At 41.5% G+C, this 12,203-nt stretch overlaps 1 protein-coding gene across 1 annotated transcript in view; it reads right to left on the reverse strand.

The window, feature by feature from the left end:
- Positions 1 to 10,466, reverse strand: part of LOC116684771 (ankyrin repeat and SAM domain-containing protein 1A-like) — a gene marked incomplete at its 3' end in the record, with an annotated part of 30,839 nt that extends 20,373 nt beyond the window's left edge. Inside the window, 3 exon segments of the mRNA XM_032510194.1 lie at positions 8,493 to 8,726; positions 9,328 to 9,332; positions 10,368 to 10,466. Coding sequence (XP_032366085.1) covers positions 8,493 to 8,726; positions 9,328 to 9,332; positions 10,368 to 10,466 — 338 coding nt within the window.
- Positions 10,467 to 12,203: the final 1,737 nt, after the last annotated feature.

A 12,203-nucleotide genomic window follows, 5' to 3' on the forward strand; every position in this document is an offset into this window, starting at 1 on the left:
GACTGTTCTAGGCCAAGTCCAGAAGAAGATTAGGCTTTTGTTATGCAGTATAAGCAACAACAAACAAAGCATCGGCCGGAGCTTAGAAGCATTAAAAGGGGTAAAGTGTAAAAGATGGCCCGGCATTTAGTCCACCACTCTCATTCACTGGAGCTGAACTCAGCTGTCAGCTCAGATTGGTTTGTTTCTTTTAATTTGCAAAGAGCACAGTGGTGAGGAGGAAAAAGAACGATGATGGAGGGGGGGGGTGAAGGGAGATGGAGGGAGGAATATAAGAGGCTAAAGGATGTCTGGTGAGACAGAGTGCCAGGAATGGGATGTGAGGCTCTCTGAAAGACCTTAACACACCCTAAATAAATCATGTGACAAGGAAATCCCAGCACTAGTGAACCACATATCTGAGACCAGAGTCATTTGCCAAACAGAAAGAGAATGGGAGCAAAAGCAGTGGGCCTCACAGAGGATCAATCATGAATGGGAGAGAAAATGAAGAAAAAAAAGTGAAGAGATTTTTATTTTATTTACTTAGCTTTTGATCAATTATAGAAAGCCGACTCAAAACTAATGCAAACTACTGATCCGACATCAGGATAGCTTCAAGAATAATTACTTTTTTAGATTGTAAGGCTAGCAAGTCATTTCTATGAACGCACACTCACACTCACACACACTCACACTCACACTCACACTCACACTCACACTCACACTCACACTCACACTCACACTCACACTCACACTCACACTCACACGTCGCAGTAATGGCTGTTTTGTCCCCCTAAAATACATCTCCCATAATAGCTCTCACAACAGCCTGCAATTACACAGTCAGAGCCATCTCATTAAATAAGTGTCTTGGAGGGCTCTATAGCCTTCAGAACACGGAGCACAGACACACAGGGATGCGCCACTCTACCAGTCATAACCTAAGCCGTTTATTTCTTACAGCGGGCCTTCTGGTCTCATCACAGCAAGCCGGCAGCCATTAGGACATGGGGCATCAAAAGCAGGGCGTACTAAGAGGAAATACAAGGGAGGGAAATGTGGCGGTAGGACATGCTGGGGATTGATATTTCTGATATGGGGGGGGTCATCACACATACACACTTGCTCTCCTTTCCTCCCAAACCAACTTTGTAGTTTAGAGTATAGCAACGCTGGATGGCCACTGAACACATCAAAAAGAAGAACTGAGACAGAAACAGACCTCTAGTTGCTGTCCTAGATAAAAGGGTTATGTAACGGCTTACAGCAAAAAGCCCATAAACAAATAACATTAACATGAACAGAGCAGCAACCACGACTGGGAAAATTTAACAAATTCGAGCATGGGGCAGACGACTACCAGAGTAATGCAGAAGGCACGCCGTGAGTTTGGGAACATAGACAACATGCATGAACATGGCTTTACTCTTTGCTACAGACATTGCAATATGAATACCAGCCCATCTTGTTATAGCTGATTCAAATCCAGAATTTGACAATAACTTAGAAAAAAAATTCTATCAGTTTGCTTAGAATGAAATATTGGTGCAAAAGCTTCTTTAGCCCGATGTGTCATGGGACATATTGAAAGATTTCACTTTGACATTCAAAGTCATCAATTCGAAGGAATATCTAGAATAAAGGCTCAAATGTCTGATTGCTCTGCAAATTGGTCCTCCTCAGCAGTCATGACTGATGTGTCATTGCCTGAAGTTCTAAAAATGCCACTCAGAAAACAAACATTGTGTCACATCAGCCTCATGGCCAAAGAAAACCCCAACCGGGTTGTAATGCATCCCAACCCACAGCAGCATGTCACTTTCTAGTTTCCATTTGCTTTATATTACAGATCTAATCTGGGACATGGGTGTTAATTTACGCCATCAAAACCCTCTGCATGCAGAGGGAATGAAGATGTCCGCTGTTTACTGCCATGTATTTAAACCAGCTATAAGCAGAGCGGCCTGTGGCAGCAGCTTTAAAGTGCCTATATTATGAAAAAAAGAATTCTGGGATTTGGGGTGTTATTTGTGTCTCTGGTGCTTCCACACACATGCAAACTTGTAAAATAAAATTTTCCGTGCTGCTTTGAGTGAGATACAGGTTTCTGAATGTCTCTGGGTGAGCTGTTCAGAATCTCCACGGCTTACTAAGTCACTAGCCGAGACGAGGTGGCTAACCGTAGCATGCTAGCTCATTCTCGATGGCAAAACACTGCTACAACACACACACTAGTTCACCATAATCTCCAAAAAGAACTATTTCCATGTCCCTGTTCTGCAGGTATTCCACAAGTGGCCCTCATTTAGACAAAGTCTCCCAGCTGATCCTGCCTTGGACTGACCAAAGTTGGAGGAAGAGTTATCTAGCTTATGTGATCTTACCTAGCTACTGAGCATGTGCGATAGTAAAGAAGTGAGAGGTCTCACTCTGTAGCTAAAACAAGTGAGAGGTCTCACTCTGTAGCTAAAACAAGTGAGAGGTCTCACTCTGTAGCTAAAACAAATGAGAGGTCTCACTTTGTAGCTCAAACAGAGACCCAAACACACAGGGTGAAAACAGGATCTGCAGCAATGTGCGGTACAACAAAAATATGATAATCTTTACGGTGTTTTTTGAAACCAAATGAAACCATGTAAACCTATTCTGGTATAACCTCAAAATACAATTATGAACCTGAAAATATGCATAATATGGGTGCGTTAAGTGCAGTCCAAGTGTTTGGCAGCATGGCACTCAAGGGCATGAGTCAGAGTGGTACTCGACAATCCACTTCATCCTCTTACTACGGCTCGCAAGCAACCTCAGGAAGGGAAGGGGCTTAGGCCCAGAGCAAGGCAATGGGCAAAACAGAGTTGATTTGGTCGGGAGGGGGGCACATTCATGCGAACTGACTGAGGAATTCGCTTTGAAAGGCTGAGCTAATCCTTAATTTCCCTGAGGGAATATCAACGGGATGAAACTGAGTTTGAAAAAGATTCTGGGGGGGCTTTAATTCTGTGTTGCACAAAGCCTGGCCAGTATGAGAGGAGGAAGGATAATAAGAGCTCCCCTCTCTTTTTGTGTATTCTCCGCATTAATCTGCTGATGTTAGTCACACATACTGAAAGCATTGTAGAAAGACTGTCATTTCCAAAATATGTGGGCCTAAACATACATTTCCACTGTGTTTTACTCCTAAATCCAAATGTCTCAGAGCTGTGTAATTACATACACAAACAGAAGAAACTAGAGGTTGACCGATTAATAGGCCGGCTGATTTATCGGCTTTTTTTTTTTTTTTTTTTTTTTTTTTTAATACATACTCGCATCGGCCAAATTATTATTATTTTTTATACTCATTTATTCAGGGCAGAAGTGAAGATCCACTAAGATTTTTTTGTGTTCAAGTGTTGTACATTTTCTTCAGACCTAAAACAAAGAAATGCTGCTGGTTGCTACTGTGTGCAGCCCAATATTGCTAAAACTGGTAATTGATTTTAGTTTATTTTCTTCTTACCTGTTTCATTTAATATTTTTTATACTTCATTTTTTGCGATCCAATTTTTTATTTAAGCGTATTTAAACAATATATGTTTTTACTCTATACATTTTGTGTTAAAGTATACAAGTGCAGATTGGTGAAGTGTCAATACATGGTTTTGTTGAAAATGCTGTGCATCTTAAGAAATTATTAGTGTTACATTTTATCTTTAAAATAGAAGTTTAAAAACAAGCACACATTGGCCAAAATAAATCTCCACATATTTTTAGTGCAAGATTTGCATCATGCATCAACAACTTGAGTTATTTCCCATCAGTGGGTATTCAAAGTGAACCTTCTATTTTGCCATTATCTTGCAATATTTCCAGCGGACCCCGGAGTCATGATTTATGAGGGCATGTTTATTTATACAGCCCTGGGGGATAGGGAATGCCAAATTCAGTCTTAGGTTTACGCAAATAAAACCCAGGTGTGTGTGTGTGTGTGTGTACGTGTGTGTACGTGGTGGTGTGTGAAACCCGGTGTCAAATAAACAGATTTGTCCTCCAGCCTATTAGCGGTGTGACCACACGGGGGATTAGTCTAGCCCAGGGCACTAAGCCCAGCAGTGACTGGCGCATGTCAGCCACCGTCAGGGAAATTGGGCTTAATTATGCATACTGCTGGCGGGTGGTGAAAACCAGATGCCGCGCAGCCAACCGCTAACCTGAGCATCTTCTGCTCCGCAGAGAGAGACTGAAGTACCTGCCAGAGTCCTCCAGGCCTGAAGAGGAAAACTCTGAATGAGCTAAAATCAGTGTGTGGGATCAAAGGCAAGGCAAGGCAGCTTTATTTGTATAGCACATTTCAGCAACAGGGCAATTCAAAGTGCTTTACACAAAATCAGTTAAACAGATAAAACACAAGTAAAAACAGTTAAAAATCATAAGCATTAAAAACCGGTAAAACACATGAATAGACAGTTAAAAACAAATAGAAACATAAAACACAAGAATGAAAGTTACAGTGCAGCATAAGAAATTTAAAGAAATGAGCAGTCATTTAAAGAAAGGCAGCATCAAAAAGGAAGGTCTTCAACCTTGATTTAAAAGAACTGAGAGTAGCAGCGGATCTACAGGTTTCTGGGAGTTTATTCCAGATATGAGGAGCATAGAAACTGAAAGCTGCTTCACCCTGTTTAGTTCTGACTCTGGGGCAGAAAGTAGACCTGTCCCAGATGACCTGAGAGGTCTGGGTGGTTCATAGTGTAGCAGCAGATCAGAAATGTATTTTGGACCTAAACCGTTAAGTGATTATAAACTAGCAAGAGTACTTTGAAATCAATTCTTTGAGACACAGGAAGCCAGTGTAAAGACTTCAGAACTGGAGTGATGTGATCCAGTCTCTTGGTCTTAGTGAGGACTCGAGCAGCAGCGTTCTGAATCAGCTGCAGCTGTCTGATTGATTTTTTAGGGAGACCTGTAAAGACACCGTTACAGTAGTCAAGTCTACTGAAGATAAAGGCATGGACAAGTTTTTCCAAATCCTGTTGACACATAAGTCCTTTAACCCTTGATATATTCATAAGGTGATAGTAGGCTGACTTTGTAATTGTCTTAATGTGGCTGTTAAAGTTCAGGTCTGAGTCCATGACTACACCAAGATTTCTGACATTGTCTGTTGTTTTTAACATTGTTGTTTGAAGCCAGACGCAGACTTTTAATCGTTCCTCTTTTGCTCCAAAAACAACCACCTCAGTTTTTCCTTCATTTAATTTCAGAAAGTTCTGGCACATCCAGCCGTTAATTTGTTCGATGCACTTAGTCAGTTTTGTATTGGACTATAGTCCCCTGGCAATAAGGTATGTAAAGTGTGTGTCGTCCACATAACTATGGTAACTTATTTTGTTGTTCTCCATAATCTGGGCCAGTGGGAGCATGTGGATGTTAAACAGAAGAGGCCCCAGAATAGAGCCTTGGGGAACTCCACACGTCATATTTGTATGCTCGGATGTATAATTACCTATTGTCCACAAAGTAATCCCTATTCTGTAAGTAGGTTTCAAACCAGTTTAGTACTGAGCCAGAAAGTCCTACCCAGTTTTCCAATCGGTCTAGTAATATGTCGTGGTCGACCGTGTCAAATGCAGCACTGAGATCAAGTAGTACTAAGATTGAAATTTTGCCACTATCTGTGTTAAGGTGGATGTCATTAAAAACTTTGACGAGAGCCGTCTCAGTGCTGTGGTGTGGTCGGAAACCCGACTGAAAGGTATCAAAACTGTTGTTTAGTGACAGGAAATGGCTAAGTTGTAGAAAAAACGCTTTTTCAACGATTTTACTTAAAAACGGAAGGTTTGATATCGGCCTATAGTTGCTCATTATTGATGTGTCTAGATTGTTCTTTTTAATAGAGGCTTGATTACTGCAGTTTTCAGGGCCTGTGGAAAGATACCTGAAAGAAGAGACGTGTTCACAATCTGTAGAAGATCAGAATCCAAACAAGTCGAAACACTTTTGAAAACACCCGTTGGTAGAATATCAAGGCAACAGGAGGAGGATTTCAGATATTGTATAATGTCCTCCAAGTTTTCATGGTTGATTATATGAAATTCTGTCATATTGGAAATAGTTTTGCCTGAACACTGTGACAACACATATCCTGAACTTGATATGGAGGCACTGACTGTTTGTCTAATCTTCAGAATTTTGTCTTTGAAGAAGGATGCAAAGTCATTGCAGGCCTTGGTAGATAAAAGTTCAGATGCTACTGGTACTGGAGGGTTTGTTAACCTATCGACAGTGGCAAACAAAGCACGTGAATTATTGTTTCTAGAGATAATATCAGAGAAAAAGGACCGCCTTGCATTCCTCAGTTCCAAATTATAAATGCGAAGTCTCTCTTTATAGGTGTTATAATGGACCAGGAGATTTGTTTTTTGCCACCTTCGTTCAGCTTTTCTACACTCTCTTTTTTCTGTTCTCACCAGTAGGACATTTCTCCATGGAGATCTTTTCTTACCAGAGACAACTTTGACCTTAGAGGGAGCAATGGCATCAATAACATTTGTAATTTTACAGTTGACATTATCTACAAGCTCAGTGACTGAGAGCCCAGAGAGGGCGGGTGTGGAGTAATAAAGTAGTGCACAGTCATCACGAAGGTTGTTAAGGACCAAAGTAACAGGTAGCACATAACTGTACTGTTCTGAAGCAGTATTACAAGTTAGGCAGCTCAGGGGAACAAATTAGGCTATGACACGCTATGACAAGGCTTCAACAAGTCTATGGCTAACATGTCTTGAAACTACAGTTCTTGATCATGTAGTTCTTGTTTCTGACCATTTAGGATATGATAAGATATATCTTATTGTCCTCAAGGGGAAGTTTCACATGGGCAATGGTGCTACACACAGCTGCAACCAATTCAAAAATAATACATAGCCACAGCACAACACCAAAAGATTTGATTTGAAAAAAAAAAAAAAAAAAAAAAAAACCTTAGTATATAATGCCTATAAGTACATGTAACCCGTTTTTAGGGTAAAAGGCTTTCATCAACATCTACAACTCAGCCTTGATGATGCCTTGCTTGCTGACATATTATAAAACAGATAGAATCAGGTCATCACAAAATGTCCTTTGTCAACACATTTAAATAATTTAAGAAACAATAAACCTTGAAATAAAGTGCTTGATTTGTAATTTAAGTATGCCATGGTGCTAGTGCTGGGGGGGGGGGGGGGGGGGAAGTGCACGGTCTGTACATGAACTGCAGCGTCTCTAGCAACACAGAGCTGCCTGTAGACGCATGTCTGTAAATAATGCGCAAAACAATGCAAAAAACGCAGTTTTGTATTGGCCAATGCCGATAAACGTAAAAGTGCAAATATCGGCCGGCCGATAAAATCGGTTTATGACTGATTTTAACAGGGCTACTGAAAAATACTTCTCTTGTTTTAGTGTAATAGTAAACAGCTCCAGTTATAAAGGAAAGCAAAAACAGCAACATATGGAAGCTCATTTGCCAATTCAATTGTAGTGCACAGCTGTAACAAAGCCTTCTTGAGTCTTTATGGCTCTAAGCACATCATATTGAAGTAGTAGTGTGAAAGCAGTTCAGCGTAGTGAAAGCAGGAAGTGTACATAAACTACATATGTCCACAGCCTATGATCAGAACATTCCAATGGGCTCCAGCAGAATCAAAATGAGTGGCGTGAAAATCACTGGTGGCAAGGAAAACCCATTCAATCACAGCCTGTTTTCCAACAAGTTGGCGTTTCCCACACCGACTTCACAGCAGACGCCACAGCACAACAAAACAGATCTCGCCGTTTACACAGACATCCCCTGAGCATCTTTGCTTGAAAGAGCAAGCGATGTGCAGTTTCAAATAAGCTCTTGCCGGATGGATGGAGTAGGCTTCTGAATAGCAACATCTGACTCTGTAGCAAGATCCTATATTCCTGAATATCCTATTTTATGAAACTAAAATTATACTGGCAGCTGCCTTTCCAGGCAACCACGGGGCACAGAGCTCCAGACAGCGGGGATATAAGAGCAGGGACTACCTGAACAAAAACACACATGCATCATTGGCAGTATGATAATAACACCCAAAAACACAGTTCACTCAGTGGTTTCTGTGACATGAATACTTTAAAAAATATACTTAGTACCGCTCACAGTTAAGTAGGCGGTTCTTAATGTGGCCTAGTACTCATATGTATGTGTACACACTGCTTTAAAATAATGGTTATATGTGGCCCAGACCACCACTGAATGTAGTCTGAGTGATCAGATCTCCATTGAGCCTGGGTGCATTCACACCTGTACTAAGAGATCTCAACTCAATTGTAATTGGATCACTTAGGACAAGATTTTAATACCTTCAGTTAGTCTGTTGCCAATCTGCTTAGTCATTCGGAGGCTATCCAGTCTAGAATACTATGCTACGTTTCTTTTATACAGTTTGCACAAGTGTCAACACAAAGGGGATCTTGGATCATTGTTTCCTGTGTGGACATATTGAGGCCAGTGCCATTACTCTGGCTCCATGTACAACATGTTTGAAGTCTGGAGGTGGAGTGGAGGTTGGCGTGGGCCCAGCAGGTGGCCAAGAAGACTGCTGAGAGCAGCAGAGTGGGAGAGGAAGGAAGACGCCAGCCAGCAAGCCAGACGGATGAAAACGTCTGGGTCCGGGGCTGCAAACAGCCAGCTAACACATGTAGGGCTGCACAGGTTGAGAGAGCGGGCCGGAAGTCTCTGGTGGTTGTGGTACCTTCTCCCAACAAATAGGTTCAAACACCACACACAGAGATGCAACACAAACTCAGCAGCCTTATCTTGTCCATTTGTTATTACAAGGTTTTACATGAGTGGGGGGAAATTACATAAACAAGCACACATTAAAGTTTACATAAACAAGCACACATTAAAACATAAATGTGTCTTTGTGTTGCTGTCCTGCTCATTCATAATCAACTTTCTATCAACACAGAAAGAAACTATTAAAAAAAAAGAGAGAGAGAGAGAGAGAGAACCAAGAGCCACAAATGGGTTGTTAAGATCTTTGTCATGTTATAGAAAGCACAATCATTTGTATTATCATCATTGCTAGGCATCCTTAAAAGATAAATTTTCTATTTTAAACAAATCTGAGGAAACGTTTCCCCTCCAAACTAATTAAGAAACCCCTGACCCGCTTGATGAAAGCTATTTTTATTTTTTATCCTGCCGTCATTAGGTTAAAGTAAAGATAGCTACATACTGCATGGAATAGACACTGTATTTGTCAGTTCCCCCCCACACACACATACACGTATGTGGAATATATCACTGCTACTAAGTGCCTTTTGCCTGCTTTCCTAGACTACACAAACATGAGCTGTAAACACAACACGGAGAGCATCCCAAGCGCGGATGCTCCTGGAATGCTAACATGCTGGTGTTAGATTTCCCAGCTACCACTGCAACCCTCCTGGCTTGAACCAGCTACAGTGTATTTCGGGTTCAGAGGTCAACCGTTGATGAAATGGGACTGCCAGACCTGCTGTTAGCTACCTAGGAACGGCCCGCTGTTCTTCCCAGTACTGTAACAGTGACAGAGACGGCCTTGTTACCGCTGTCTGCCTGCACACAAACAGCAGCCAGTGAGACAGCTACTAGAAACCCAGCTAAAGGCCGAGGGTGTCAGATTCCCGCCGTGAGCCCGTCATCTGCAGACACACCATCCCTAGTCCTACAGTGCACCTTCACACTCAGTAAATTCCACATTGAACAAAAGTCTTCAAAACAGAGAAGCTTCGGGGATATTTTGTTTAAAGAAAATGAATTAAAATTAAAAAATTAAAAAAAGACAGTATGTACTTGTTTTTATTCCGCAAGCATTTTCTCGGCTGACACCAGTCTGACTGCATGGGTCTGCTTGGTTGGGATAAGCCAGAAATTGTGGATGTAATGGGATAGAATGATTTGGAGTTGTGCCCAAGCCTCTTAAAATGCTAACGAGTCATCACACAGATAGCTTTCCTCGCTAGCATTTAGAGAAAAGAATCATATGCAAAGAAAATAAGAGGCCTTTATCAACAAATATTACAAAATCCCCACTTGTGTTAGCCCACAGGAGTAATGGGTAGAACACTCTAAATAGGTGGTCCAATTCTATTCAAATGACAGCTCAATTGTCTTTGTAAATCTAAATAAGTACAGAAAAGCCCCAGAATGGTCTTTAGGGCCTGATGTGAATATGAAAAGCCATGATTCTACGCTCTGTCAGAGGGACAAAGGACACGGCTGTGAAGCTGGGAGACAAGCCCTCATCTGGATAAGCTCTCAGAGCGTCTGTCCAACAACTCCATGCATTCTTCTGTTAATTCCCCCTCAGTGGGCAGGCACTTTCTCTGCCAGGGACTTGTCTTACCTTCGTCAGACCACAGCAGCTGCCTGTGTTGGACAACCTTGTCCAGGAAGTGCTAGTGAAGAGCTCCTCCCACAGACCACTGGGATCAAAACGGCTCATGGGGCTCTAGCAAAAACTATGGTGTGGTGGAAAAGCACAGCAAATGTATGGCCTTAAATAAAGCCTAATATAGACACCAATGTGGCCTAAATAGTATCAACTCATCCAGCTTACTTTTGCAGCCATCATCACTGCACAGTGGCACTATGACCTTCCAACTTGAGGAATACCCGCCCAGCTCATTTCGGTGATAATGGAGCACACGGAACAAATGTTTGGGGCGGTTAGCAGTGTTAAACATGTCGGGGTCAGCGTCTATCCCATGGCAACCGCTGGGATGGAGCCGCCTGGGGAAAGCAGACATTCCTCAAAGCAGAGCTGTACCGACTGCCTGGTTACAAAACAACACAAGTCCTGACATGCACCCCATTCCAAAGCAAGTATGGCAAAACATCTATTTGAAAACACACACACAACACACCTTCAAAGAAGCCCAAAGCTTAATAGGGTTAGATTATTCATCTGCATAGCATGGGGTTAACCCTCCTGTTGTCCTCGGATCAAATTTGACCCTTTAAAAATGTCTATATCTGAAATATGGGTTCTTTTTAACCAAATTATCACAAAAAATGGATTGGATTCCATACGATGCTCTTGGCAAATACAATTGATTACTTCATTCCTGACAAAACTCATCTGTACGTTCTCTGACCTTAACTATTAGTCAAAAATAATATAATTTCTGTTTTTAACTCAAATGTTAGGTATAATTAAAGGAGGGTTATTGACCATGAATTCTTAAAAGTACTGTAAAACGAGTGGTAGTAAGGTGGTGTTAGTGAAAACAAAAAAAGTCTGAAAAGGGGGACACATTTTTCAAATATTGTCCGTTTTTGACACGGGAGGACGACACAAGGGTTAATCTGCACAATAAACAGGTATGTAGCTGTTATTGACTTTATTCTGTGCCTGGGCCTAAACATCTCGCTGTAATCGCACAAGACAATTATAATTAAATGGACTGTTAGGCTACAGACCAACTAGAATTACAAAGACGTTATATAGAAATGGAAGCTAAAGAGCTTGTATAAAGTGGAGTCCAGCAAGAGTGTAAAAAAAAACATCCCTTTTACAATCAACACAGGCTAGAATTGTATTAAGACACATCCTCCAGATCAAATCTCTTCTGACAGGATTACAGGCCTACACTTTCAACAATGGATGATGAATAAGTTACAAAGCCATTTTGATAAACCGACCCACAGCCCGTACTACTGTAGTAATTCACTGTGATGTCCTTAAACGTATTGACATTTACATTATGCAAACCCCAGGCTGTACCTTGGTCACTAATTTCACAACTTATTATATTATAAGAGTCTGTCCTATAAGCCTAAGTGTCCACAGGCAACAGGCAACAGGCATTTAAGACACCAGTAGTTCATTCATTTCCTTCAAAGTCTAGCCAATAATTTGCCCGTCCTATCATGCAAACATTGATTACTCAAGTCTGAATAAATGACACAAGGGCTCTCAGTCCGCCCACAGATCTGTGGGGAGAAACAGAGGCAGCCTTGACTGCATGACATCCCTGAATTGGATTTCCGATTAGACGGCTTTAATGTAATTACCTTGAGTACATTGCAGTCTGCACAAAGTAACACAGCGATGCATCACCTAGAGCTTCGCCGTAACACTTGTTCCTTTAATGAAGGTTGCTGCCACCAGGATCCCAGAGGAGCAGAGCAATATTATATTTTGATTGACAGACGTCACCTGCATGTGCTCAGCATTTAA

The sequence above is a fragment of the Etheostoma spectabile genome, unplaced genomic scaffold (assembly GCF_008692095.1).
Source record: "Etheostoma spectabile isolate EspeVRDwgs_2016 unplaced genomic scaffold, UIUC_Espe_1.0 scaffold00569316, whole genome shotgun sequence".
Classification (NCBI taxonomy): Eukaryota; Metazoa; Chordata; class Actinopteri; order Perciformes; family Percidae; genus Etheostoma; species Etheostoma spectabile.